This window comes from Eschrichtius robustus, chromosome 3 (genome assembly GCF_028021215.1).
Source record: "Eschrichtius robustus isolate mEscRob2 chromosome 3, mEscRob2.pri, whole genome shotgun sequence".
Lineage (NCBI taxonomy): Eukaryota > Metazoa > Chordata > Mammalia > Artiodactyla > Eschrichtiidae > Eschrichtius > Eschrichtius robustus.
In genome coordinates, this window is record NC_090826.1 from 157,214,600 (window position 1) to 157,239,327 (window position 24,728).

The 24,728-nt window shown below is 40.3% G+C and overlaps 1 protein-coding gene across 7 annotated transcripts in view; it reads left to right on the plus strand.

The window, feature by feature from the left end:
* Window positions 1–24,728, plus strand: part of SRGAP2 (SLIT-ROBO Rho GTPase activating protein 2) — a 234,114-nt gene that overhangs the window by 105,529 nt on the left and 103,857 nt on the right. For all 7 annotated transcript variants that reach the window (XM_068541600.1, XM_068541602.1, XM_068541601.1 and 4 more), the window contains exon 4: window positions 12,117–12,279. In XM_068541600.1, coding sequence (XP_068397701.1) covers window positions 12,117–12,279 — 163 coding nt within the window. The remainder of the gene's footprint in view (window positions 1–12,116; window positions 12,280–24,728) is intronic.

Below are 24,728 nucleotides of genomic sequence, written 5' to 3' on the forward strand. Positions count from 1 at the left end.
GAACCAAGAATCTAGCTTTCATCTCAGTTCTAGGCTGTGATTGTGAGGACTGTTTATCAGTAGTTCATGTAATATGCTTGATGTAGGACCTTTGGATGAGCTCGATCTGGTCCCTCAGAGGTGAAGCCTCAGGGCACTGCTCATTGACACATGAGCTTGTAGAATTTTCAGCCCTGTTTGCTAACTCCCAGTTCTGATGGCCCTGCTGCTTCTCCTCCTTGGCCTTCTTCACTCAGATGCCCTGGCCTCTCTAACAGCTCTTCTGCATCATCTCTGACCTGGACATTTTCTCCTCTCTGTCTGGGGATGGCTTCCAGATTCCCCTTCCTCCGCCCTATTTAACCCTCTTCCCACACACTCATTTTATTTCTCTCCTTCCTCCAGACACATATAACATGGTCAGCGCTGCTGATTCCAGCTGTTCTGAATCTTGCCTACAGCTGAAGTTCAAAAACAGATGGACCCAAAGCATCCTAGATGCTGTGCCAATATCCACCACATGAAAACAAATTACTAAAAAGCATCAGGGAATTTTAGAATAGTTTTGAGGTTTGACTCTCTGTCTTCTCAGTGGTCCTCCCTGCCCGCTCCCCCATCTCCCCCTGCCCCCTCCCATGTTCTATCTCGCCACCCTTCCGTCTCTTCTCCATATGCCTCGTTTGGCAAGGGCTGGTTTCTAAAACCTTAGCCCCTGTGTTCACCCTCTCTGTATGCAGATAGCTCTAACCATTGGGGTGAGACTGTGTTGACAATCAGGCTGGGTTGTTGCTCTTCTTCTAATTGTTTGTGCCCTTTTTGAATCTTCCATCAAGGACTAAGGAATTTCTGTCCTTTTGGTCATGTAGAGAAAGTGAGGCTGCATCTCTCTGTCTTTAAATGTGGGTATTGACAGGTCAGGGAAGTCGCTAACTTGAGAATAAAGTATATGTTCCTCTAATGACTTTATCAGTAGGGGTGCACAGTGGTGCCAGTCCCACAGGCTGCCCCTGCGTATTCTAGACAGGGAGCGTGTTCCTCAAGTAGCAGTGACATTGTGCCCACACCATCGCTTTCAGAGTCCTTATTCTTGGAATTTGCCATCAGCTTTCTCCTAGTGTTCTGTAGAACATTGTTTAACTTCAACATTTCTAGTCACCATAAACATAAGGGGAAAAGAATCAACATGGTGGGGCCACATATCTTACAGGTGCGTCTTGCAGACACTGGCTGTCGTTTACAGTGCATCAGGAGAAAGCTGTTGGCATAGTCCAGTAATATCAGGCATCTACTGTGACCAGAGTATTAGACCCTGTAGGAACTGTCCCCAAGAGAAGTCCTCAGGGACCCCTGACTCATGCGAAGTAAGATGTGTATGTACCTAACATCCTCCTCCCTCCCTCCCTCCCTTCTTTCCTTCCTCCCTCTTTCTCTCCCTTCTTTGGAGGTGAATACTTTGAAGAAGTCCTCAGATTCTCAAAAGGGTCTGGGGTGTGTAATCACCGGCCCCCCCCCCCCCAAATATCTTATATTGCAAGCTGGAATACACACACAGACATATGTATATTTTAAAATAAATAACTAACAACAACATTTTTGTAAAACAAAACCTAGGTATCTTTGCTCTATGTGATGTACTCTGATATTTTCTACTTTGTTCTGTGTTATTCTGTTCCACTGTTTTCTGTTTCATTTTCCGAGAAATGCTAGCTGGTGACCCACTAAGTTGACTTTTTTTAACCCCACTAATGGGTTGTATCCCACAGTTTGAAAAACATTGCTTTAAGAACATTTGTTCTTAAAATTTTGGTGTGCATAAAATAACCTGGGATGGGTATTTAAAATGCAGACTCTTGAGCATCACTCCACTTGTAGCAAATCAGAATCTCTGGCAAGAGGGGCACAGGAATCCAGATTTTAAACAAGCGCTACAGGTGATTCTGATGCCAGGTGATTTGGGGTCCTGAACACTCACACTTAGAGAAACTACTCTCTTATGGACTTAGGAGCATGGCTGCTCAAGGCTTCAGGTCACACACTTGCCTGGAGATGGTAGATATTAGTGAGAATCATCTGAATCCAGACTGAGAATCTTCCCCTTATAGAGTGATCCCGGTCACCCACACTCATTCCTGGACCTTGCTGTCCTTTGATCGTCCTCTTTTCCTGGTATCTATTATAGCCCTCGTGAAGGCAGAGAGGGAGTTAACTGAGGCCACAGAATAGGGAGCGAAGGAACTGAAGGGTCATTTTACAGAGTGGCTGGGGTGTGGCTCAGCCCTCCAGTAGGTGACCACAGCCAATCCCAAATTAGAATTGGGTGGGATTCAAAACTGCTTTTCCTAGTCACTTGCCTTTCATGTGTAACCACATGCAGTGTGTCAACATGCTTCCCGGCGCCATTAGGCACCAGCAGTTTTGCTCCCTCTGGGTTCATGGACCCTTGGTATTCCTGTTATGTGTTGTCTTAGAATAGCTCTGTGCTCTGGGGCTTGGGCAGCTGAGCATTGCCCATTAACTCTTTCAGCACCAGTGCTTTATAGATGCTAAGAGCATCTTAGCTGAAATAGAGCAACAACCACAGTAAAATAAGAAAATGATTGCTAGTCGGGACACCTGGTTCCTTGCCTTGCTCTGCCATTATCTCTGTGACTCCAGGCTCCCTGATCCTCAATTTCCTCACTTAGAAAATGACAAGTTTGTTCTAGACTCTAGACCATCTTGAAAGGCCCTTCTAGCTCTGAAATACCAGGATACTGGGTTTTTTTTTTTAAATTAATTAATTATATTTATTTTTGGCTGTGTTGGGTCTTTGTTGCTGTGCGTGGGCTTTCTCTAGTTGCCACAAGCGGGGTCTACTCTTCGTTGCGGTGCGCAGGCTTCTCATTGCAGTGGCTTCTCTTGTTGCAGAGCACGGGCTCTAGGGCGCACAGGCTTCAGTAGTTGTGGCACATGGGCTCAGTAGTTGTGGCTCATGGGCTCTAGAGCGCAGGCTCAGTAGTTGTGGCGCACGGGCTTAGTTGCTCCACGGCATGTGGGATCTTCCCAGACCAGGGCTCAAACCCGTGTCCCCTGCATTGGCAGGCGGATTCTTAACCACTGTGCCACCAGGGAAGCCCAGGATTCTGTTTTTTTTACGCTCTGGTGCTTCTGGTGCTTCTCCTTGCACTTTTTTAAAGACTTTTAGTCTTCCCTTTAAAGCCTCTCCTAGGTCTCCTCTCCACAGGAGATTCACTGAGGTTGGGAATTTCCCGAGAACCAGATGATAAATTAATAGCAACAAAATGTATTCCTATTTAGTGCACGGACAAAGTATGAAATTTATAAAGCAAGTACATTGCAACTTGGGTAATAAGGCATGGGAATTTGGGGACATGTTTGTCTTTTCAGACATGACTCTAGCTACTTTGTTTTGTGCGTGTAAATACATTGTATGGACTGCCAAGTAATAACATAGCTATAACAATAATAACACATGATGACGATACTGATATGTAGGTGTAGAACATTTTAAGTGTTTATGATTTTTTTTTTATGGACATTACCTCGTGTGACTTGATCTTCATAATAGCCATGTGAGTTAGGCAGGGCAGGTCTGCTGTCCCCATTTATTTTTTTTTAAGTAGATGAAGAAATGTTGAGGCCCAGAGTGCATCTGTGACTTATCCAAGATTACCTGGCCAGCAAGTGGCAGAATTAAGACTAGACTGTAGGTCGTAAGCATGGTTCAGAGTGCTTTCCACAGAATACCACCTTGCTGAGATGGGGTATCATTGTTCATCCAGAGTCCTTATAGACCAGTAGAACTCAGTAACCGACTAACCTGGAAATTGACCAAGGCGTCTTTTACTCCACCCATCCCTTTAAAATTTTGCCAGCAAAGTATCGGCATGGTTAATAATATGCTGTAATTTACAGCACACAAACCAATGGGTGAACAAATTCAGTCACTCAGCAGCCTCCCAGATTCATGCTGCAGTAGTTGATTAGGCAAGATTGATGGAGGCTGAAGATATTAACTATTCATTAAATGAATTGTCTTACTGTGCTCTACATTTAACAGGGTTTCTGTGGCTGTGACATCTGTCATTAGTGGATGATGATTAACTACCCACCCATTGTTGGTGATAGACGTTCATTGAATATTCCAAACTATCCCCTGTCCTCAAGAGCCTTCCTTCTAGTAAGCAAGATAAATATCAAAATAACACATGAGAACTGATAATGATGCAGGCAGCAGATCTGATGAGTATTTAGACTTCATTCCATGTAGCTCTATAGTTTCACAGAACCAAATCATTTTACTTTATTTCTCCTTTCTCATTGTTATCATGAGCCAAGTAAGGAAACATATTGCCTCATTAACAGGTATTCTGGAGGGGGAGGTCTGAATCTAAGGGATACCCTTTCTTCCCAAGTGGCTTGTTGGTTCTTGACACGCTAAATGACCGTTTGCCAGGCAAGAGGAGTTACTGGCTGTAGATCAAGCTTCTCCGCTCTTGCCTGGTGCCTGAGAGATGCCTGCTCCCGAGGTAGTGGTTACTGCTTTGAAAATCTGTGTGGATTTCTGAGTGACATCATTCCAGTTTGGCACAAACAGGTATTTATTTTTCTAGAATGAACTACCAGGAGTGAGCCAAACTGTCTGTCTCAGTCATCTCCCAAGATTTCATTCATTAAAAAAAATCTGCTAACACATCTGCGTGTATTTTTTTTTCTCTGTATGTTTGTCATGTGCTATAATTACTTATGGGGTTTCTGGTGACATCTTAATTAACTACAGAAGAAAAAACTGAAGATATAACTGTAGAGTTGTTCGCAGGTTATTCTATGGAATATGTGTATCTAACTGTTAATGTAGATGGTTATAAAATCTTTTTAAACTGAGAAACATATATGACTTTTTCTTCCTTGGCCATCAATCATATGTCTTTTGCTCTTGCTATGATATTTCATTTTAATTAAGTGAATTAGTCAGCTCAGACTTTTGAATGATCACAGCCTATTTTGGGGGTTTGACGGGGGAAATTTTAATACATAAGTAAATTTCTAGGCCCTTAGTTCTGTGGATCATATTGGCATAGTTTTTGTTCTCCAGCATTTTGATTGTACCCAGAGTACACAAGGAGGGTTTAGTAACCTCTTTGTTTGTACCTCCCTATAGTTCTGAGAATGCTAGTGGCAGGACATGGGATATAAATGAAGGGAACGACCCAGGTCTGCAGAAGCCATGAATGGGCTGGTGGGAAGGTAGATCTTCTAAGTCAGCCAAATCAGGGTTTCATGATGGGCCATCCAAGCCAGTGTACACTCAAGCATCAAGACTGGGGTAAGATGTGGGTTATAGCTGATCGACAGTTTAGGAGCAGGAAAGTCATGTCTTGGATCCAGGAGGTCTGTAAACATGGCAGAAGCAGGTCAGAAGCAAGAATTTTGCTCCCTTTAACCCTAGTGCCCAGAACAGTGCCTGGCACATAGTGGTGCTCAATCAGTATTTGTTGAATGAATGAACGAAATAAGAAGACTTTAGAGATCAGGGACTCAGAGAAGAAGGCTGGACAATAAGCTGTCAGAAATCTAGGCAAGAAATTGGGATGGAAAAGATTCAAATCTTGCGTCGACCCTGGCCCCCCCGCCCTCCCCCCCAAAACCAAGTTTCTTCTCACAGGGTCCACAGAGCTCTCTTGAGTGAGCCTCTAACCTTCTCTCGCCATGAACATGGGATGGGGTGGGGGGTGCTTGAAGGGCAGGCAAAGTCTCTCACCTGACATAAATTGTTGGAGACGCTTCCATTTCGCTTCTACAATGGCTCAGATTTGGGAACCACTCCCAGTTCTCTGACCTAACTCAGAGGAACCTTGGCCCTACAATCATTCAGGAAATAGTCATTAAGATGTCAGACACGTGCTAGCCCAGTTCTCAACTTCAAAGCAGATTCCTAAGCTCCCAGATCTTGAATATGCCATTATCCCAAGGGTGTGGCTGGGCTCCTTGGAACTAATCCAGAGCCACAAGAATTCCATTTCCATACAGCTCTTCCCCCAAATCTGATTATAGGGGACAGTTTAGACTATTTTGAGTAAGGCGGGTACACCACTGCTTGAATCCTTTCTAATCATCTGTCTAGGCTACTGAAGACAATTTGTGGTATTAACTTGTCCCTGAAAATTTGAAAGCTGCTTTCTCCATACATAGAATATACATTTTTTGCCTTCGGCCCTTTTTTCTTTCTGTCTCTGAACTCTCCTACTCTGATCTCATTGCTGGCAAAACTGAAGCTGTAGCTGTGATAAGCCCAGGGAAGTGTGCCTGCCCCCTCCCTGCCTGCCCGCCTGCCTATCTTTGAAAGATACCTCCAGGCTGCCACTGTACTACTGGGTCACACAACCAGCAGCAACCATTATAGGCAGAATCTTTTTCAAGTCAGTTCTTACCTTGGTGATTTTTTTCCCCTCCTTCTTTTAACACCTTCCCCAGCAAATCCCATCCATCCTCTGGCTTATCTGGGTCAGCAAGGGTCTGATTTTATGCATGGCACTGTCAAGCCATAAATCCGCTGCGGCTTTGCCTCTCTATCCAGCCGGTCTGCTTCTGTCAGCATCAGCAAAATGCATAATAGAAAAAGTAAGCCAGAAAGGCTAATAACACTCATCTGAATAAAATAATCTCTTTGGCTGCCTCAGTTCACTTCATTTTAATCAAGGTACCAGGAAGGAATTGAGGCTTAAAAATCTAGCCTCCTCCTTGTCACTAGTTTCCTGTCCAACTATCACTAAATGATCCCTTTTATTTTTTTTTTATCCTCCTCATAGTTGGGTACTTAATAATCTATATTGAATGATGTATTTGTTTAACTCATCTGGGTGTTTGTATACCCTCACATGTATGTCTGTTTTTAAAAGTGAGAAACCACATTCTTCTTAGATGTATTGACATTTGCCATCTTTATATACAGACTGACAGGTTTGATAGGAATGTTGGGAAAGGGGGCTCGGTGGAAGCTGCAGAAGCATCTAGGTTTCTGGCAATCTGGGCTCCCTTTGGCTTCTTTCCTGTCTACCTCAGCACAGTTTCCTGTGTGGAACGCAGGACTGATCCTTCCACCTTGCCCCTTGGCAGAGGACAGTGGAAGATTAAATTCTGCTCTCCTGTTGCTATCTCCCTCATGTCTTCCCAGAGACTTACAGCTGCTTGGTTAATTGCCTGTTGCTGCAGTCTGATCCCAACCATTATTTGCTGAGGGCTGTGCATTTGCAGCAGGCTGAGCTCTTGGCCCTGGCCCAGGGCCGGGTGAGGGGCATGTTGGAAATTGATGAACGCTGAATCCTAGTTTGTTTGGAAATAAAAATAATAATATTTCTTCACATTTGTATAGTGCTTTACTGTTGATGTAATTTTTTTGCATCCATCATCTCATTTGAGCCACACAACAGCCCCATGAGGTGGGCAAGTCAGAGACCATTGGCCCAAAGGGAAACGTACCTCAGTAGAACAACGCAGAAGCTCAAGCCGTCTGGTAATGCCAGGCTTGTGTCATGCAGCCCATCTGCAGAGCTGTGAACATAGTCATGATTAATTAAATGGCACCTTAGGCCAGGAGAGCTTGCAGGATTTTACAGTCATGCTTTGAAGATCTTTGGGGAGCTAGATGTACAACAACAGGACATGTGTCCATTTTATAGATGAGACAATTGAAACTGAACAGAGGGGATATGGAAAAGAGGAAGTGTTCTGTCGAGGCCAACTTGGACGTTTATGGAGTTAGCTCTTCACCTTAGGTATTTTAGAGAAATCCATTTAAGGATTTGTTGATCAAGTTTGTTGAATGTTCATAAATAGTCTAAGTTGAAGGAGAAAAACTGGGCTAATGTATTTGAAGCTAATGATTCAGCTGTGCGGGTTTAGCTCTTTCAGATAATCATTTACAATGATCATTCTGTGGATGCATAGTTGGCTCGTGACTTTCTGAGCCTCCTTTTTTTCCTGGTGTTTTTTTTTTTTTGACTCCAGAGTCATTCCCTCTCAATTACAGGATTACGTTTTCTTGATCTTCCTCCTGAAAAAATTTTTAAGTAATAAAAATACTTCTGGATATTTTGTCTGCTTTTTAAGGATTAGTGTTTGAGGAGGTTTGCAGCTGTTCAGCACATGCCTAAGGGATGCAGACCCTTTTCTTTAAATGCCCAAGTATCACACAACCTAAGACTCCGTGGGTGGGGAAAGTAAAGAAACTGTACAAACAAATGATAGATGGAAAAGATATGAAGACAAATTTCAATCTCCTGACCAAATGAAGCTCTCTTGGCTCTAGCAGCCCCAAATAAAACCAGGCTGCAAAGCTGCTGAAGCAGGAAACCACTCTCGCAGAACCTTAATTTGCTCCCTATGAAATCACGTCTCGTTGAGTTGCTCATTTTCCAGCCTGAAGTGTGTTTTGCCTTTGTTCATGTTGGCTGGGAAAATTGCCTCTACAATGGAGTTGTGTTCCCCTCCTACTGCATGCCCCACACCTCTCCTTCCCCACCACTCTCCCAAAATAAATAAATGAATTAAAACACCTCCGTTGGAAGGAGAAATAAGTCTGAGAAAGCATACAAACTCAAAGAGCCAAAAATATTGTATGAAAACTACAGTAATAGTAAAAAAAAGAGGGGGAAACCCTGGGAGAAGCAGACAACAGAGTCTAGTACTTTTTTTTAGGGCCATAGACTCCTTTTTTAAAATAAAAATCTTACATAGAACTCCCATATATGCAACAGATCAAAGCAGTATTTCATAGGTGTAAATCTACTTTTGAAGTGCCAATTTGTAAAGAGTACTTATTACAGAGTTAATCAGTAGAAACAATGAGGCTGGGTTTATGAACCCAGATTATGAATCAGAGTTGCAGTTTTATATCAGTTTCAGCATCCAAGTTATTTCAGGTTCTGGTTTGGGTTGCTCAATATCAAGAAATCCCGACTCACGCAGACGAGTTGTCATAATCTTGAGATAGTTTTAAATTGATTTAGATGCTTGAAAAAGAAGGATGTTTTCTGTTTTAAAGTTGAATCACTGACATTACCCAGAAGCTATTCCTATTCTCCTTCATCAATATTAATTGGATAAATGGAAATGTATAATAAGCCTAACAACAACTGATAATGAAATGAGATGATATTGAGCATGTATATCCTTACTACCCAACTGTGGTCTACCATGAACCCAGCATAGGCCCCTAAGCCTTCTGTGGCACGTAATTGAACTTGGCCACTGTGTGTCAAATCATGTGCTCACCTGAACAGCTTTACTCAAGGAGGCACACAGGTTGAATTAAAAACTAAACCTGTGCAGAGCAACATTCATTCTAATCGATAGCACGTTTTCCAGCAGTCTGGATACATGCATTGATTCTTTATTCCAAAGCTTGCATATAACAAAGCTCACCTCAGCAGCCCATGAGACATTGTGGTGGTATCTACTGCAGGGAAACTGGGTCCTGGGCCCTTTACATATTTCAGTGGGGGTTGTTCATTTGAATGGGTATATTACAGTTGTTTGAAACTGAAATATGATTCTCTGTAACTCCAGCATTTCTCAGAACACATTTTAAAGCTTCTGCTCACTGAAACTAATAATGGCTGTCCCACCACATGCTGTAAGAATGGAAATAAATACATGTGGTAAAAGTTTTTGTAGCACCTTAGAAGTTTTTAATAAATATAAATTTATGAGTGTTAAGTGATAAGGCATTTTAAAAGAGTCCCACTTCTGCCCATCCTTCTTATTAACTCATCTTTGTTTACTCAAGGGTCCCCTTGGGATTTATGCTCTGCATCCTCTTGCATGGTGTTGAACCGGTTTTGCCTCTCCTGCCTCACTTGTGATCTGTGATGTACATTGGTGAGCTAGGAGGCCCCTTGTTCATACCTTTAACCTTTTGTTATATTATAGGTCTTCCTTTGTCTCCCGCACTGTACTGTGACATCAGCACTTTTATAACCACTAAAGCTCCTACTACTGTACTTTGTTCATTTAAGATTACAAATGTTTATACATTTATAAAATTGAATTGTAGTATTGTTTTTATGTGTGTAAAGCACTCTAGGAGAAGAACAAAGGGGGACCACCAACCCACATTCATCTGCAAGAAACAGATTGAAACCAGTTGTAAAGATGAGAGGAGATCTGCCCTTTTAAAAAGCAAGTGTAATTGCCTGGTATATCCCATGCTTACTGAGGACATGGATGTCTTGCCACCCCAAAAAAATTAGATTCCTTAGGATTTTGTAACAGAGACTGATTTGGAATCAATTTGAAAGTTTTCTTGCAGTGGAAATATCAAATATTGCTGAATGCTTGTGCTTAGATCTCACCGTTTTGAGTTTAGGATTGTTTCCTATTTACCTTTTTTTTTTCCCAGATGCTAGAAATTTTGAAAGGAGTGGACTAATTACATGTATCTCTCTCTCTTAGCTAGTATATATTTTTAATTTCCATAGAAATCTTTTAATTTCCCTAGAAAGGTAAGTGGATACAATTGTTCCCACAGTGGTCAGCACATACATGTTAGGGATTTTGACCACAGAAGTGTGGTGCCTGGGGCAGCGGGTGGGGGAGGAGTGCAGGTATAAAACAGTTTCAGTTTGGACTCTAATATTCATTGGTTTGAAGCAGCCTGTTGGTGCTGGTCAGACAGATATTTTGATTTAATGGCGTGTTCAGAAGCCAGAATAGGTGTGGCGTGATTATTTGTTAATAGTTACCTTCCGACTGAACTGAAAGAGCCCTTCTAAGTTGAATTCCATGCTCTACAAGTCACAGGTGCCTGGCAGCAGGAAGGGAGGCGGTGCAGACTCGCTAACCAAGCCACTCTCAGCTCACTTTCTTTGCATTAAGAGTCCGTCTGTAGGGAGGGGAGAGGGGAAACGGGAACAAACTGGTTGTGATACTTTGCAGTGATTACAAGAATTCTCTTTTCAATTACAGGGCTTGTTCTCGAATGCCAGCATTGCCACTTTTTAGCTATGTGACCTTGAACAAGATATTTAACCTTTCTTAGTCCAACTTTCCTCATCTGCTGAATGTGGTTGATAACCCACACTTCATCAAGTTTTGTAGAGTTCAAGTTAAACAACATGAGTATAGGGCCCAGCCATGGGCCAAGTACACAGTAAGCGCTTGATAAATAACCCCTACCTTCTGTTTCTCTCCTTTAAGAAGTCCAACGTGCAGATGCAAAACTCTGTGTTGCTTAAATTAGTGCTGTGAGCTGATTATGTAATCAATAATTCTTTTGGATCACAGCATTTTCAGTAGAAATGAGCATCTAGGTTTGGTGCTTTACTGCTCCACTCAGGCTGTAGACATCTTTGGAACACATGTGTTCAGATACAGTTTATGCTCTTGGTTGTATGGGACATGAGAAAATGGCTCAATCAATGAAATCAAACCTCTGTAGATGTGTTCTGTAGGACTGAAGAGTTTTCAGTGACTTTTTTATGGCAAATGCCTCCACAGTTGTCTTCATTGAATCCTACGAGAGATGAATGTGTGGGGATTTATTTAGTCTGTAGTGTAGACTTTTGCCTAGAGACTAACTTTTCCCTCTAATTCTAGACACAAACCAAATGATTTAGTGGTTGAGGTCATGGAATTTGGAGTCAGACCTCCTAGAATCATTCTAGTCAGCACAGAACTATGGTTCTGGTCCCTGACTCCCTTTTACTGTCTCTGTGACTCCTTACTAGCTGTGGGCAAGTGACAACCTCTCTGAGTGTTTTTTTTTTAATCAGTAAAATGGAGATAATGGTAGTTATTTTCTGACAACAAAATGATGGAGCTTAGATGGGATAATGCATATAAAGATTTTACCAAGTTTCTAGAACATAATAGATGCTCAACAGATAAACCTACTTCTTCTTCTCCTCTTTCCCTCTTCCTCTCTCCTCCTTCTCCTTTTCATTATTCTTATTTTCTCCCTTTTGCCTCCACTGAGTTTTTAGAAAAAGAGAAAACTAGAGTTGCAACTTCAGGAAAGACATCTTTATTTCTGGTTTGGCTCTGATTGCTGTGATTTTGTGACATGGACTGTAGTCATAGATGTTGGCCCTGCCTGCTTACCAACACTGATTTTTTTTCTTTCTTGCTGTTTCTCACAGGAAGGATCAAAATGTTCTCTCTCCAGTCAACTGCTGGAATCTCCTCTTAAACCAGGTGAAGCGGGAGAGCAGGGACCACACCACCCTGAGTGACATCTACCTGAATAATATCATTCCTCGATTTGTCCAAGTCAGCGAGGACTCAGGAAGACTCTTTAAAAAGGTAAATAGCTATTTCTAGTCACAGACACAGTCTTGTAAATAAGAGAAAGAATATCTTATTGGCCCACTTAAAAGGCTTTCCATGGGTCTTGCCCTGCCATGTACTTATGGAGAAAAAATATTGAATTGGCTTTTTTTCTTCCTTTCTGAGTTGAATGTATAGTAGCCCTGAGAAAGTAGCCATTTGCAAGGTACGACCCCAGGACTGGCAGCATAATTCATAATTTGCGTATATTAATAATGACTGTGTTTGGTTGATTTCCTAAGTGGTTTGTGAAGCTGTTGAGATGCGGAAACCTTCTGTGTCATTTCATGATTTCTTCTTCTAGTTCATTTAGCAAATCCATGTATGTTTATGTTTTTGGTTTAGTTCTCTTTCCAAGTTCTCATCTTGGCCAAGGTGAACTCATGAGTTTGGTTATTCTTATCATGACGTATCTTTGTCTTTGGGTCCCTGAATGCTTTGTTCTTTTATTTTATTTATTTATTTTTTTGGTACCCCAGGTGGAATTCAAACCCATCCCTGAATGCTTTCTGAAGCTCAGTTGTTTGTCACAATTCCTTGGGTGTATATCGAAAACTTTGACTAAAGAAAAACTCAAAATTTATTGTGATAATCTTAAGAAATTTATACCAAATTCACCTTACCTGTCAGTAGTGGAACTAGCCTTTTGGAAGCCCAAGAAGCTCTTTTCTAAGCTCTCTCAACCTGAGCTCTTAATGGAGTCATTTATTCATGACTTTTGGTTACAAATGGTGGCAAAAGCCCCAACCATTGTACATGATATACCATGTCCAACATTCAAGCTCTGACATCCCCAGAAGACTTTTTAGAAGGTGAATAATCTTCCCACAAGTGATATGTAAAAAGAGGATATATAGAGGGCTATCATTGGTTTCATATATAGGGAATTCACTGGTTCCCAGTTGACAAAATCCAGTGTTAAAATTTGAGGCTGGGAGAGAATGGACTTCAGTAAACAGGACTGTGGTCGATAGTAGCCTTAGTTCTTGGTCAGTTTTCTAATTCTTAACATTAGGAAGTATACAGATCTCAGTAGGTCTGGAATTAGAACCCAACTTCTTCTGTTTATACCACCATGAAAAAAGAACTGTTTTAGAATCGTCCATCTACATAATTGCATCTGTGAAGGGGCTTTCCCTGTGTCTTACAGACAGGATATTAAGGGTACAATCATCTCAGAATGAAAAGAAGGAAGAGAAAGATAACTCCTTGCAGAGCTCACTAGCTATTTTTAGTGGCCCGGCTGTGCTCTGGTTGGGGCCATACTTGGTTTAGGGGCAAGGGTACTTTTCACCGTCTCCTCATGCTTCCCAGCATCTGCTCTAGCTTGCTTGTCATTAACTTGAATCATTCTGCAACACTTGGTGATGTTGTATGTGACTAAAATTAATGACTATAGTTAATAATACTGTATTGAATACTGGAACTATGCTAAGAGAGTAGATTTCAGGGGCTCTTTTCACACACACAAAAAAAGTAACTATGTGAGGAGATGATATATTAATTATCTTGACTGTAGGAATCATTTCACTGTGTATATGTATATCACATCATCTTGTTGTACACCTGAAATATATACAATCTTTATTTTTAAAAAACATATTTTTAAACCTATTTAGGTGGAACCTTGACAGCGATCAGATACCACTTCTCTACAATCTTGACAGCCACTTAGACTATCTTGAGAAGAAAAGGAGTTGATGGATAGTTCCCTCCTCCATTTTCTCTGTTCATCTGAGAAAAACTTTTATGAGACATTTTCAGCTATCTAGACTTCACCCAATCTCTCAGCTCCCTTTTCTCCCAGCTTCAGAAAGTTAGAGAAGAACCAAGCAGAGAGAGTCTTATAACCCCTCCAGACCTCAGAGATGTTTATGCCAAAGGCAGCCAGCTATCAAAGACATGTTCCTGGTTCCTCAAATGCCATTCACATTTCACAAAAAGCCTAAGTGCACGGCATGTATATAAGACATGGTGTATATCCCTATCCACTCATGAATGATATTCCTAGCTGTGGTCTAAGCATTGACCTCCTTAAGCCATGCATTTCTATGCTGAGGGTGTAAGGAAGAATTTCTAATTAATCACAGGACTGTTTATATATTACATTTCATTGAAGAAAAGTGCATGTATCATAGGCTTACAGCTAAATGCATTTTTACAAACTGAACACACCTGGTAACCATCTCCCAGATCAAGAAACAGAATATTTCAGTACCCCCAGAAGTCCCCTCATGCTCCCTTCTAGTCACTGGGGGGTTGGGAGGGGTGGTCCCAACACCCAAGGACAACATCAGTCCTGACTGTCCACAGCAGAGATTAGTTTTTCTTGGTTTCATACTTTATATAAATAGAATCATGCAATGTGTACTCTTTTGTGTCCGGTTTCTCTCATTCATTATTGTATTTGTGAGATTTGTTCATATGGTTGTATGTTGTTGCAGATCATAGGATTTTCTCTTGATCATTATAACGTTTCATCAGCTAAATTATAGTTGATTAGAGATATCCGTAGGATTGTCAAATAGCCAATGTTTACTATCCCACAGGGTGAATAACCTCTTTTTTCTCTCCCCTGGCGTCCAATGTACGCAGAGAACTCTAAGGTAGAAGCTGACTTGGCTGGTTGTAAGAATAGATTAATTCTTTTTGGCTGGGTGAGAGGCTCTCTGCTTTCTAGTAATGGACAAAGAAGCATTTTCTCTCCACACCTCAAATTTTCAGTCTCTTTTGTTTAGAGTATGTTGCACATGAAGAATTAGAATCCCACTGGTTGAGCTATAATAATTGGGTAAGAGAACTGAGCAATGTCCGTGGTCACCCTGGAAGTTATGTGAAGCTTTCTGGGGCTTACTTTATGCTATTAGAGCAGAGCCCTTCTCTAAGGGACCCTTTCCCTTCTGCTCAGCTTTGCCAGTAACTCTGGAACTCTGGACAATTACTTCTCTTTTTTATGCCTCAGTCCCCTCAAGTTTAAGGAAAAGTGTTTGGACTACACGACCTCCATGCTGCCTTAGAAATCGAATACACTGTAATTGTGTGATGACAAAGGCATCCTACACTGAGGGCTTCCTTCCAGTTGTTGGATGACCTTTGTTAAATTGTGATAGGTAAGCTACAGTCCCCAAGATAAGAGTGAACAAAAGTGGGTCTGCGTATGGAGAGGGGGCTAGCTTAAGCAATGGAAGACCACATTTCTTAAAGAATGAAGCATTGTTTCAGATTCTATTATCTATGAATAGATAGATATATCTATTCTTGGTTGTCCAGCAACCAAGAGACACCACACTGAAATCCAAATATATAAAATAAATATACCTCTTATTTTACCTGTAAATTTGGTTCCAGTAGCAAAAGGAAAACCCACATTTCTCTGGAGACACAGGCTTCAGAAAAGATATCTTTATTTCTGGTTCAGCTATGGACACCTGTGAAAATTTACCTGCGTTTTAGTGAATTTGAATCTGCTTGTCACTGGCAAAAGTCATGGGTTTTCTTCCTTAAAAAAATTTTTTTTTTAATCTATAAAACTTAATGATCCTTTGGCAAAGGCTGTAATCATCAAAACCAAAATTTTTTGAACCCTTATGTGCCAGGTAATATGTTAGGCACTTTGTATGCATTATCTGATTCAATCCTTACAATACTTCTAGAAGGTGGTTATTACTATTATCCTTATTTTATGGAGGAAGAAACTGAGGCTTAGAGAGATTAAGCAAAAAAAGAAGTGAGACTAGTATATTTAAATACAGTCATCTGGCTCTAGAACCCAAGGTTTTCCACCTACGTGTTCTATTAGGCCTCTCTAGGTGTTGTATGCAGAGTAGAGAGTACTCTGGATTTTCTTGCTCTTTTTCATTGAATTCAGATATTTCACTTAGTTACAGAATTAACCTAATCTTTTCTTTAGCACACAACCCTTCAAAGGGTCTGGAGGTGTTAAACATCAACATTGGGTTGTTTCTCCTACCTGGTGTCTGGGCAAGCAGCTGGAAGTTGAGAATGAAATAGGGCAGCGTGTTTTTCTCCCCAGGGGCAGAATCTCTAGTAAGAGGGAAACAAAGACTCATTAAATATGAGAACTGACCAAAAATCTGGCTCACAGCTAACTCAGCTAATCTGGGGATGTCAGGGTGGCTGCACAATTGGCCCTTCTATGCTACTGAACCCCCTTAAGGGATGCTCCCTGCTGGCCCTCTAGTTTGTGGTTATGTCTGCTGGGACATATTTTACACGTTGCATGAAGCCCTGGTAGAGACTCCTTTAGCTAAATATAACATCTAGAGAAAGTAACCTCCTGTCCACAGCTTAGAAACAGGCCCACTTTGTCTAGGACTCCAGGGAAAATTGTGCCCGTTTGGTGCTCCTGACATCTCCTTTCATGCAATGAAAGCTCGGTCTGTCTAACCCCTGTTGGAACCAAGGTCTGGGGAAATATTATTGCTGCCACCTTCATTTGTTTAATGTGGTGACTTCAAAAATGGGGGCCAAATACTGCCGACTCTAACGCCCAGCTCCATCTCGTCTCTGTTGAGAGGCATGTTCTAAAGGATCGCACCAAGAATAGAAGTCATTTTTCTCACTTTCTCAGTTTAAATTGAAATAAACTTGGGTGTGCTTTTTCCCACTGGGGAGAAGACAATCCTGTCCTCTCCTCCTCCTTTCACTTGGCTGGGATACCCTAAAAGTACCTCCAACCTGGCTTTTCAAGTCACTGTTTCTAGCCCTTAACAGCTGCTCACACTTAGGCTTGGAAACCAGTCAATTCAGACAGTCCTAAGACTCTGAATTGCATTCTTCTTTTTATGGTATTTCAGGTAACTGTACTCCTGTTTTACGTTTATTACCCTAAGGTTCTATGGCAGAAAGTCAGGTTAAATTGAGAAAGCTAGGTCAGATTTCCAATAGACCAGTAGTTCTCAACTTCTTCTTTGCAAGAGAGTCACTTGGGAAGTTCTTAAAAAAAAATCTTTGTGACCTTGAAGAGACAAAGATTTCTTAGGATATAAAAAGCATGAACTATAAAAGAAAAATAAAAGGTAAAATGGACTTCATCAATTCTTGGACTTTTGCTCTTGGAAAGACATTGTTAAGAAGATGAAAGATAAGCCACAGACTGGGAGAATATATTTGCAATACATAGAACTCAATAATAAGGTGACAGAATACCCAAATTTTTTAAAATAGGCAAAAGGTTTTAATAGACACATCACTAAAGAAGATATATATAAATGGCCAATAAGCTCATGAAAAGATGCTCAATATCATTAATCATCAGGAAAATGCAAATTAAAACTATACGGAGATATGCTACATACTCACTAGAATGGCTAAAATCAAAAAGACTGACAATACCAACTGTTCGGATGGATGGAATTCTCATATGTTGCTGGTGAAAATGTAAAATGGGACAACCGCTTTGGAAAATAGTTTGGCAGTTTCTTATGAAGTTAAATATGTACTTACCACATGACCCATCAGTTCCACATCTAGGTATTTATCCAAGAGAAATAAAAGTATATATCTACACAAAGACTTGTACCTGAATATTCATAATAGCTTTTGTTGTAGGCTGAATAATGGTCCCACCCCAAAGATGTCCCTGTCCTAATCCCTACAACCTGTGAATGTTTACTTTATCCATAAGTCTTTATACATATGATGAATTTGAGGCTGTTAGGATGGGGATTTTATGCTTCGTTACCTAAGTGGGCCCTAAATGCAGTTACTAGTGTCCTTGTAAAAGGAAGGTGGAGGGAGATTACAGACAAAAGAGAAGGCCAGCCATGTGAGAGAAGCAGAGGGAAGCAAAGTCACAGAGAGAAGATGCTAGGCCACTGGCTTTGAAGATGGAGCCAAGGAATGCAGCTCTAGATGCTAGGAAAGGCAAGGAAACAGATTCTCCCTGAGAGGCTTCTAATGGAACTCAGCCCTGCTGATATCTTGGTTTTGGACTTCTGACCTCCAGAACTATAAGAGAATAAATGTGTGTTGTTTCAAGCCACCAAATTTGCAAAACTTTGTTATGGCTACCATAGGAAACTAATGGTAGTTAGTTTTGGCTATTTATTTATAATAGCCAAAACTGGGAACAACCCAAATATCCATCAACAGATAGATAAGCATATTGTGGAAAATCATATTGTGTTACATCCATCTATGACTACTACTCAGCAATAGAAAGAAATGAAATGCTGATGGATACAATAATGTAGATGAATTCACAAAACATTATACTGATAAAAAGAAGCCAGACACAATGAGTACATTCTGTATGATTCCATTTCTATGAAATTTTATAAAAGATAACTCTAATCTATAGTGATAGAAAGTAAATTAGTGATTGCCTGGGGGCCAGAGTTGGGGATGGAGGTTGACTGCCAAGGGACACAAGGGAACTGGGGGTTATGGAAATGTCATACAGTGTTCATTATGGTGGTGGTTACATAAGTGTGTGCATTTGTCAAAATGTATCATAGTACATACGCAAAATGTATACATTTTATTGTATGTAAATTATGCCTCAATAAAGTTGATTTAAAAGATAATTTAAAAAACACCATGCCAAGGCCCCACCTCAGGGCAATTGAATCATGTTCTCTGGGATAGGGCCCAGCTGATTCTTTCATATAGTCGGGGTTGAGAATCACTGCTGTAGATACTCTGGTTTCCATCTTGGGGAAACCCGAGAGCACCGCGGTACATCTGAAGCCATAAGATCCCATCTGTCTGTCTGTGAGCCATGTTTTCCCCTGCTACAGACAGTGTTGAAGCATCTAGGTCAGCTTGTCAAGGCAACCCATTATAGTTTCCCTGCTTTATTCTTGGAGGGTGACAGAGGGTGAATCTGGCATCAGGTAAATAGTTCACACTTCAAGAATTAAGAAATGCAAGAAGGGTGATGAGGAAGAAACATAAGAGGTTCAATTAATAGCTTTCTGCAGGGCCCTGAGGTGTTAATGTCCTTTTCCCAGGAGATCAGTCACAAGAGAATTGACATGACCAGTCAGATTTCCTTTGGCACCAAGGAAATGGCTCTGGCAGTAAAAGAGAATAAAGGCGATTTGAAACTAAAAGCAGTACTTGTTGCCTACCTACCCATTTATCCCCTTTGGATAGGATTTCCTATAGAGTCGTTGAGTCCAGCTGTTTGGCATATGTGAGAGGAGAGGATGATGATTCTGCAAGGAGGCATGTTCTATGGTGGTGTTGTCATAACTGAGAAAAGGAGAAGAAATGACCCACGTTGCTGGTAGAGTTGAATGTCCCTGGTAGGTACCATAGGTTGAATCAATGGAGAGAGAATGGATTTCCAAAGTCTGTGTTCTGCCCTCTTGAGAACGGGTTTAACTTGGCGATATCTCTGGGAGAAAGAGTAGATGATTGATTTATCCCTTCATCTCTTCTCCAGTCTACCCTACACCCCCTCCCCCATGGATCTCAGTATCTGATATTGATTGAATTTCCTCCATGTTATAACATGGTCACTAACAGTGTTGTGTGGTGCTTTACAGACAGCTGTTCCAGTTGCCTAATTTATCTTGTTGGTAGCAAAACTCTGTTCCAGTTAATTGAGCTTTATTCTCTCATATCTGATGGAGAGATCCCCTTTGGAAAAAAGAATAGGATGTGAAGCTGAGCTTATTTGAGTAGGGGATGGAAGGCTGCCAGCTACTTCAAAGGCATCTCTGCTGATAAGGGGTGTCAGGTTTGCCACCAAATCCAACACTGAGGGGAGCTTTGCAGCTAGTGCTGTTTGTGGTGTTTTAGCTTTGGTTTCTGTGACACTAGGTCAGCAGCATCTGTATCCTGCCCCTTGGGGCTTCTCTCTGGGTGGTCCAGGCTTTTTTTGGACTTAGGAAGATTCAGCTAAGAGGGAATGTGTGCATCAAAGATGCCTGCTGTCTTTGGCTTAGGTTAGTTTATACGTTTGCCTCTTTGGTGTTTCAGTCCTCAGGTATCTATCTGCCTTTTCTGAAAGAGCACAAGGTGCTATATTCAGAACATTCAAAGGTGTAATGGTACTTCGATCTTTATAAATCAAGATGATTTAAGATGATTAAGAGTATCAGAAGAACAATTTTAAAATATGGAGTATGGAAAAGAGAGGTGCAGTGGACAGAAAACAAGTGTCCACATGCAACCTTGTACCTATTTGAATACTACCCTAAACTAGAAAATCATGTAGTCAATAAGTATTTTAGTGAAAACTATATATACAAAATAAAACATCATTTTCAATTAAACTATATATACAGCATTATGCTAGGTGCTAAAAAGCACTTAAAATCAAATTGAGGAGTAAGATTTGCCCCCATTGAGCTTAGGGCTTTTCAGTCCACTTTTTAGTCCATTTAAATCTCCCAAAACTTTTGGTGGGAGGATGATAATAATAATACTAATAAGTAACAAGCTTTCCTCAAATGCTTACTATAAATATTATATACTGTAATAGAAAATAACTGTATTTTCTCTAGTCTTTTCATGTATTTTGCAAAGTTTTTTTTCCCTTAACTTTTTACATAAGTGTAAGGTAGTTAGAGAGAGTGCACATACTGTAAAGTTCAATGTATTTTTACAAATGGAAACAAGTATGTAATTATCACCCAGATAAAGAAAAGAATGTTACCAGTATCCCACAAGTCCCCTCTTTCGCCCCCTTCCATTCGTTATCCCCTAAAAGCCACTATCCTGACTTCTAACAGTATAAGTATTTGCTGATTTTGAAAAAAAAAATTATATAAATGGAGTTACATAATATTCTTTCAACAATTTAAATATGGCATTTTTTTCTTCCCTGGTTTTCACTGTTTCTTATGAGAAGTCAGCTATGATTCTTATTGTTATTACCCTGGATGTAATGTTTTGGGGACTTGGGGGGCTGCCTTTAATATTTTTTCTTTATCTTTGGTTTTCAGCAGTTTGACTATAATGAGTCTAAGTGTGATGTTCATTTTTTTTAAAATTTGGCTTGGATAAGTACAATATCTAAATAGTGAGGATCCATGGATAGTGGTTTTTCCTCATTTGGGAAAAATTATGGCAAATATTTTTTCTGTCCTGTTCTCACTTCTTGCTTTGACTCCAATTGCACATTTGTTAGACTGCTTGATACAGTCCCACAGGTTACTGAGGCAAGCTCTTTTTTTCCCCTGTGTGCTTCAGTTTAGATGATTTCTAAAGTTTACCAATCCTCATTTGTTGTATCCAATCTGCTATTAATAGCATCCAATTAATTTTTTATTTCAGATTTTATATTTTTTAGCTTTATGATTTCCATCTTTTTTTTTTTACAGTTTCCATATAACTCCTGAAATTTCCCTTCTCTTCAGCCATTATTTTTAAAACATATTTGGCAATTATTTTAAAATTCTTGTCTGCTGATTTCAACATCTACATCATCCGTGGTTCTGTTTCTATTTATTGATTTTTCTCTTGACCATGGGTCACATTTCTTTATTTTTTCACATCTACTAACTTTTTATGACATATTAGAGATTGTAGATGTCATTATTGAGACTCTATATGTGTTTATCTTCCTCTGAAGAGTGTTAAGTTTTGTTCTAGTAGGCAGTTAAAATACTGGTTGATCACCTTGAGCTTGTGGAGAATTGGTTTTATGCTTTGTTAAAATGGGTCTATTTTGGTTTTGTACTTAGTCCTGGAACATATTCTATACACATAAGGTATGACCTTTCTGGGGTTTCCATGGAAAGCCCGGGATGCTTATCAAGCCCTCTAACTTGGCAGGCTTTGAACTCCAAATTCCATCTCCCCTATAGTGGGCAGCAGCTAGGATGACCAGCAGTCCCAGTTTGCCTGGGGATGAGGAGGATGTTCCTGGGACATGAGACTTTCAGTTTTATTCATTCTACTGTTGATGACATTTGGATAAGTTTCCAGTTTGAGCCTGCTATAAACATTATATTAGAAGGTTATTCTTCTTCCCACTGTATAGCTGAAAAAAATTAAAGCTTGTATTGGTAAAATACTCTTTTGTAAGACCAAGAAGAGGTGACATTGGTATTTGAACTCCCAGGCTCTTTCTACGGCATCACCCTGCCACCCGTGTTTCAGGGTTCATAGATGGTATCCTTAAAACATAGTTATTGCCAAATCAGATTGTTGAACAAGGTCACAGTCTGAGCTTTAAGGATAATGAATTCAAAACCTGCTTTTCTCTCTCCCTGCTTCCCTCTTCCTCTCCCCTTGTCTCCCTCTCCCTTTTCTCTACCTCTTCTTCGCCCCTTCTCTTTTTTCCTCCCTCCTCCCCCTGGCTTTCTATTCTTTCGAATAACCTTTTAAAATTTTGTAGCACATGTGCATTGTAGAAATTAGAAAATATAAGAAGCAAAAATATGATAATAAAAAACCAGATTATATTACATATGCTATTTTATAATCTGTTATTTTAGTCAAGATTTCCACTTTTCCATTTCAGTAAACTTTCATCTCATCTAATACCCAGGCCGTGTAAACATTTCCCTAATTGTCCTAAAAATGTCCTTGACAACTGGTTTTTCCAATCTAGTATCTAATATACCCTGGTTTTATGTCCCTTAAGTCTCCTTTAATCTAGCACTGTTCCTTTTCCATGACACTGATTTGTTGCACAGATGAGGCCAGTTGTCCTACAGATTTTCCCTCCTTCTAGATTTGTCTACTAGATTCCTTGTTTTGCTGTTTAACGTCTTCCTGTATCCTGTCTTTCCTGTAAATAGAGGGTGGTTCTAAAGGCCAAATCTATTCATGTTATATATTTTTGACTAGAATACAGAATAGGAGACACTGGATACTTCATGTTGCATCACATCAGGAAATAAACCCACCAATAATGATGCCAATATTGACCCTCCAGATTAGGGTGGTGACAGTCTGAACCCTTTATTTTACAGTTACATTTTTTTCTCACATGATAAAAAAGCCTATTGTATTGTATTATGTATGGTGCTATCATACAAATTTTGGGTGCCAGTTCAGTGGTTCATCTGATATTTTTAACATCAATTGATAATTCTAGACAAGTTACTTTTTACCATCTCTGTACTTCTTATACTTGACTGTAAGATGCCTCTCTGAGAAAAGAAGATTATTAATACAACTCATCAGGCACCATGAAAAGAGACAGTAGTTTGTAAAAACATATTACTCCCAGGAGAAACTACAATAATGGTGTGAAAGCTGACTAGGTATCAATTGTTTATTATAAGATTCACAGCAATAATAAAAATAATAATTGTAACTAATACTAAATGAGTGCTAACCATGCTAGGGACTATGCTACGTACTTTACATGTATTAACCTATTTAATCATCACAACAGCCCTTTATGATGGGGACTGGCTTTATCATCTCCATTTATAGATAAGAACATGGGCAGAGGGGTTAAGCAGTTGACTCAAGGTCGTACAGCTGGTTGGTAGCAGAATTGGGACTTGTAGCTAGATGACCCCCTTCCCCTGCGTCATCTCTTCACATCACTGTGCTCTGCTCCCTCACATTTAGAAAGGTGGTAGTCACCATATTGGGAAGCTAAAGGGCCAGTGCTTCTGCAAGGAATTAATGACTTGTGCATTCTGCAGTAACGCATTTAGGTGCTCTGCCAGGCCAGGACTTCCCTTGTGCTGCTCTGATTCAGCTTCTTGCCCAGCTTGTCCAGAGAGAGTAGACAGCTTTGATTTCTGCCTCCCTTCTCGCAGGACTGGCTTCTTTGGATTCTCCTATTTGTCTTTGTCAGGAGTTTTCCTTTGAATTTCTCCCTGCTTGCCCGAGCATGATTTTTAATTAAAATGTGAAAAAAACTACCAAATGTAAAATAGATAGCTAGTGGGAAGCAGCCGCATAGCACAGGGAGATCAGCTCAGGTGCTTTGTGACCACCTAGAGGGGTGGGATGGGGAGGGTGGGAGGGAGGGAGATGCAAGAGGGAAGAGATATGGGAACATATGTATATGTATAACTGATTCACTTTGTTATAAAGCAGAAACTAACACACCATTGTAAAGCAATTATACTTCAATAAAGATGTTTTAAAAAAATGTGAAAAAAAATTAAATTCTCCTTCTTTTGAGATAACATCTTCAGTTTTTCCATTCTCTTCTTCTTTCCTTAAGGCACTGGACTTTTTCTGATCTTATGGTTTTTCTACCTGATCCTGCCCAGCTCTTAGCCTTTCTGTTTTTTTGTCTTTCCTTCTTTGACTCTGTGCCCCACAAATCATTTGGGTCTCTGTCCAGCTTTTCCTAGTATTTACCCAACATGAAATTTTCAGTTATCAGCTAATTTTAATTGTCTGCACTAATTCTTGTCTTTGAGAGTCCATAGGAACTTCCTCATGTCTCAAGAGCTCTCGGAATCATCCTCTCGTTGAGCTAAGTAGTTATTGTTAAGGCCCAGGGACAAGACTGAGAAGCAACATTTTCTGTC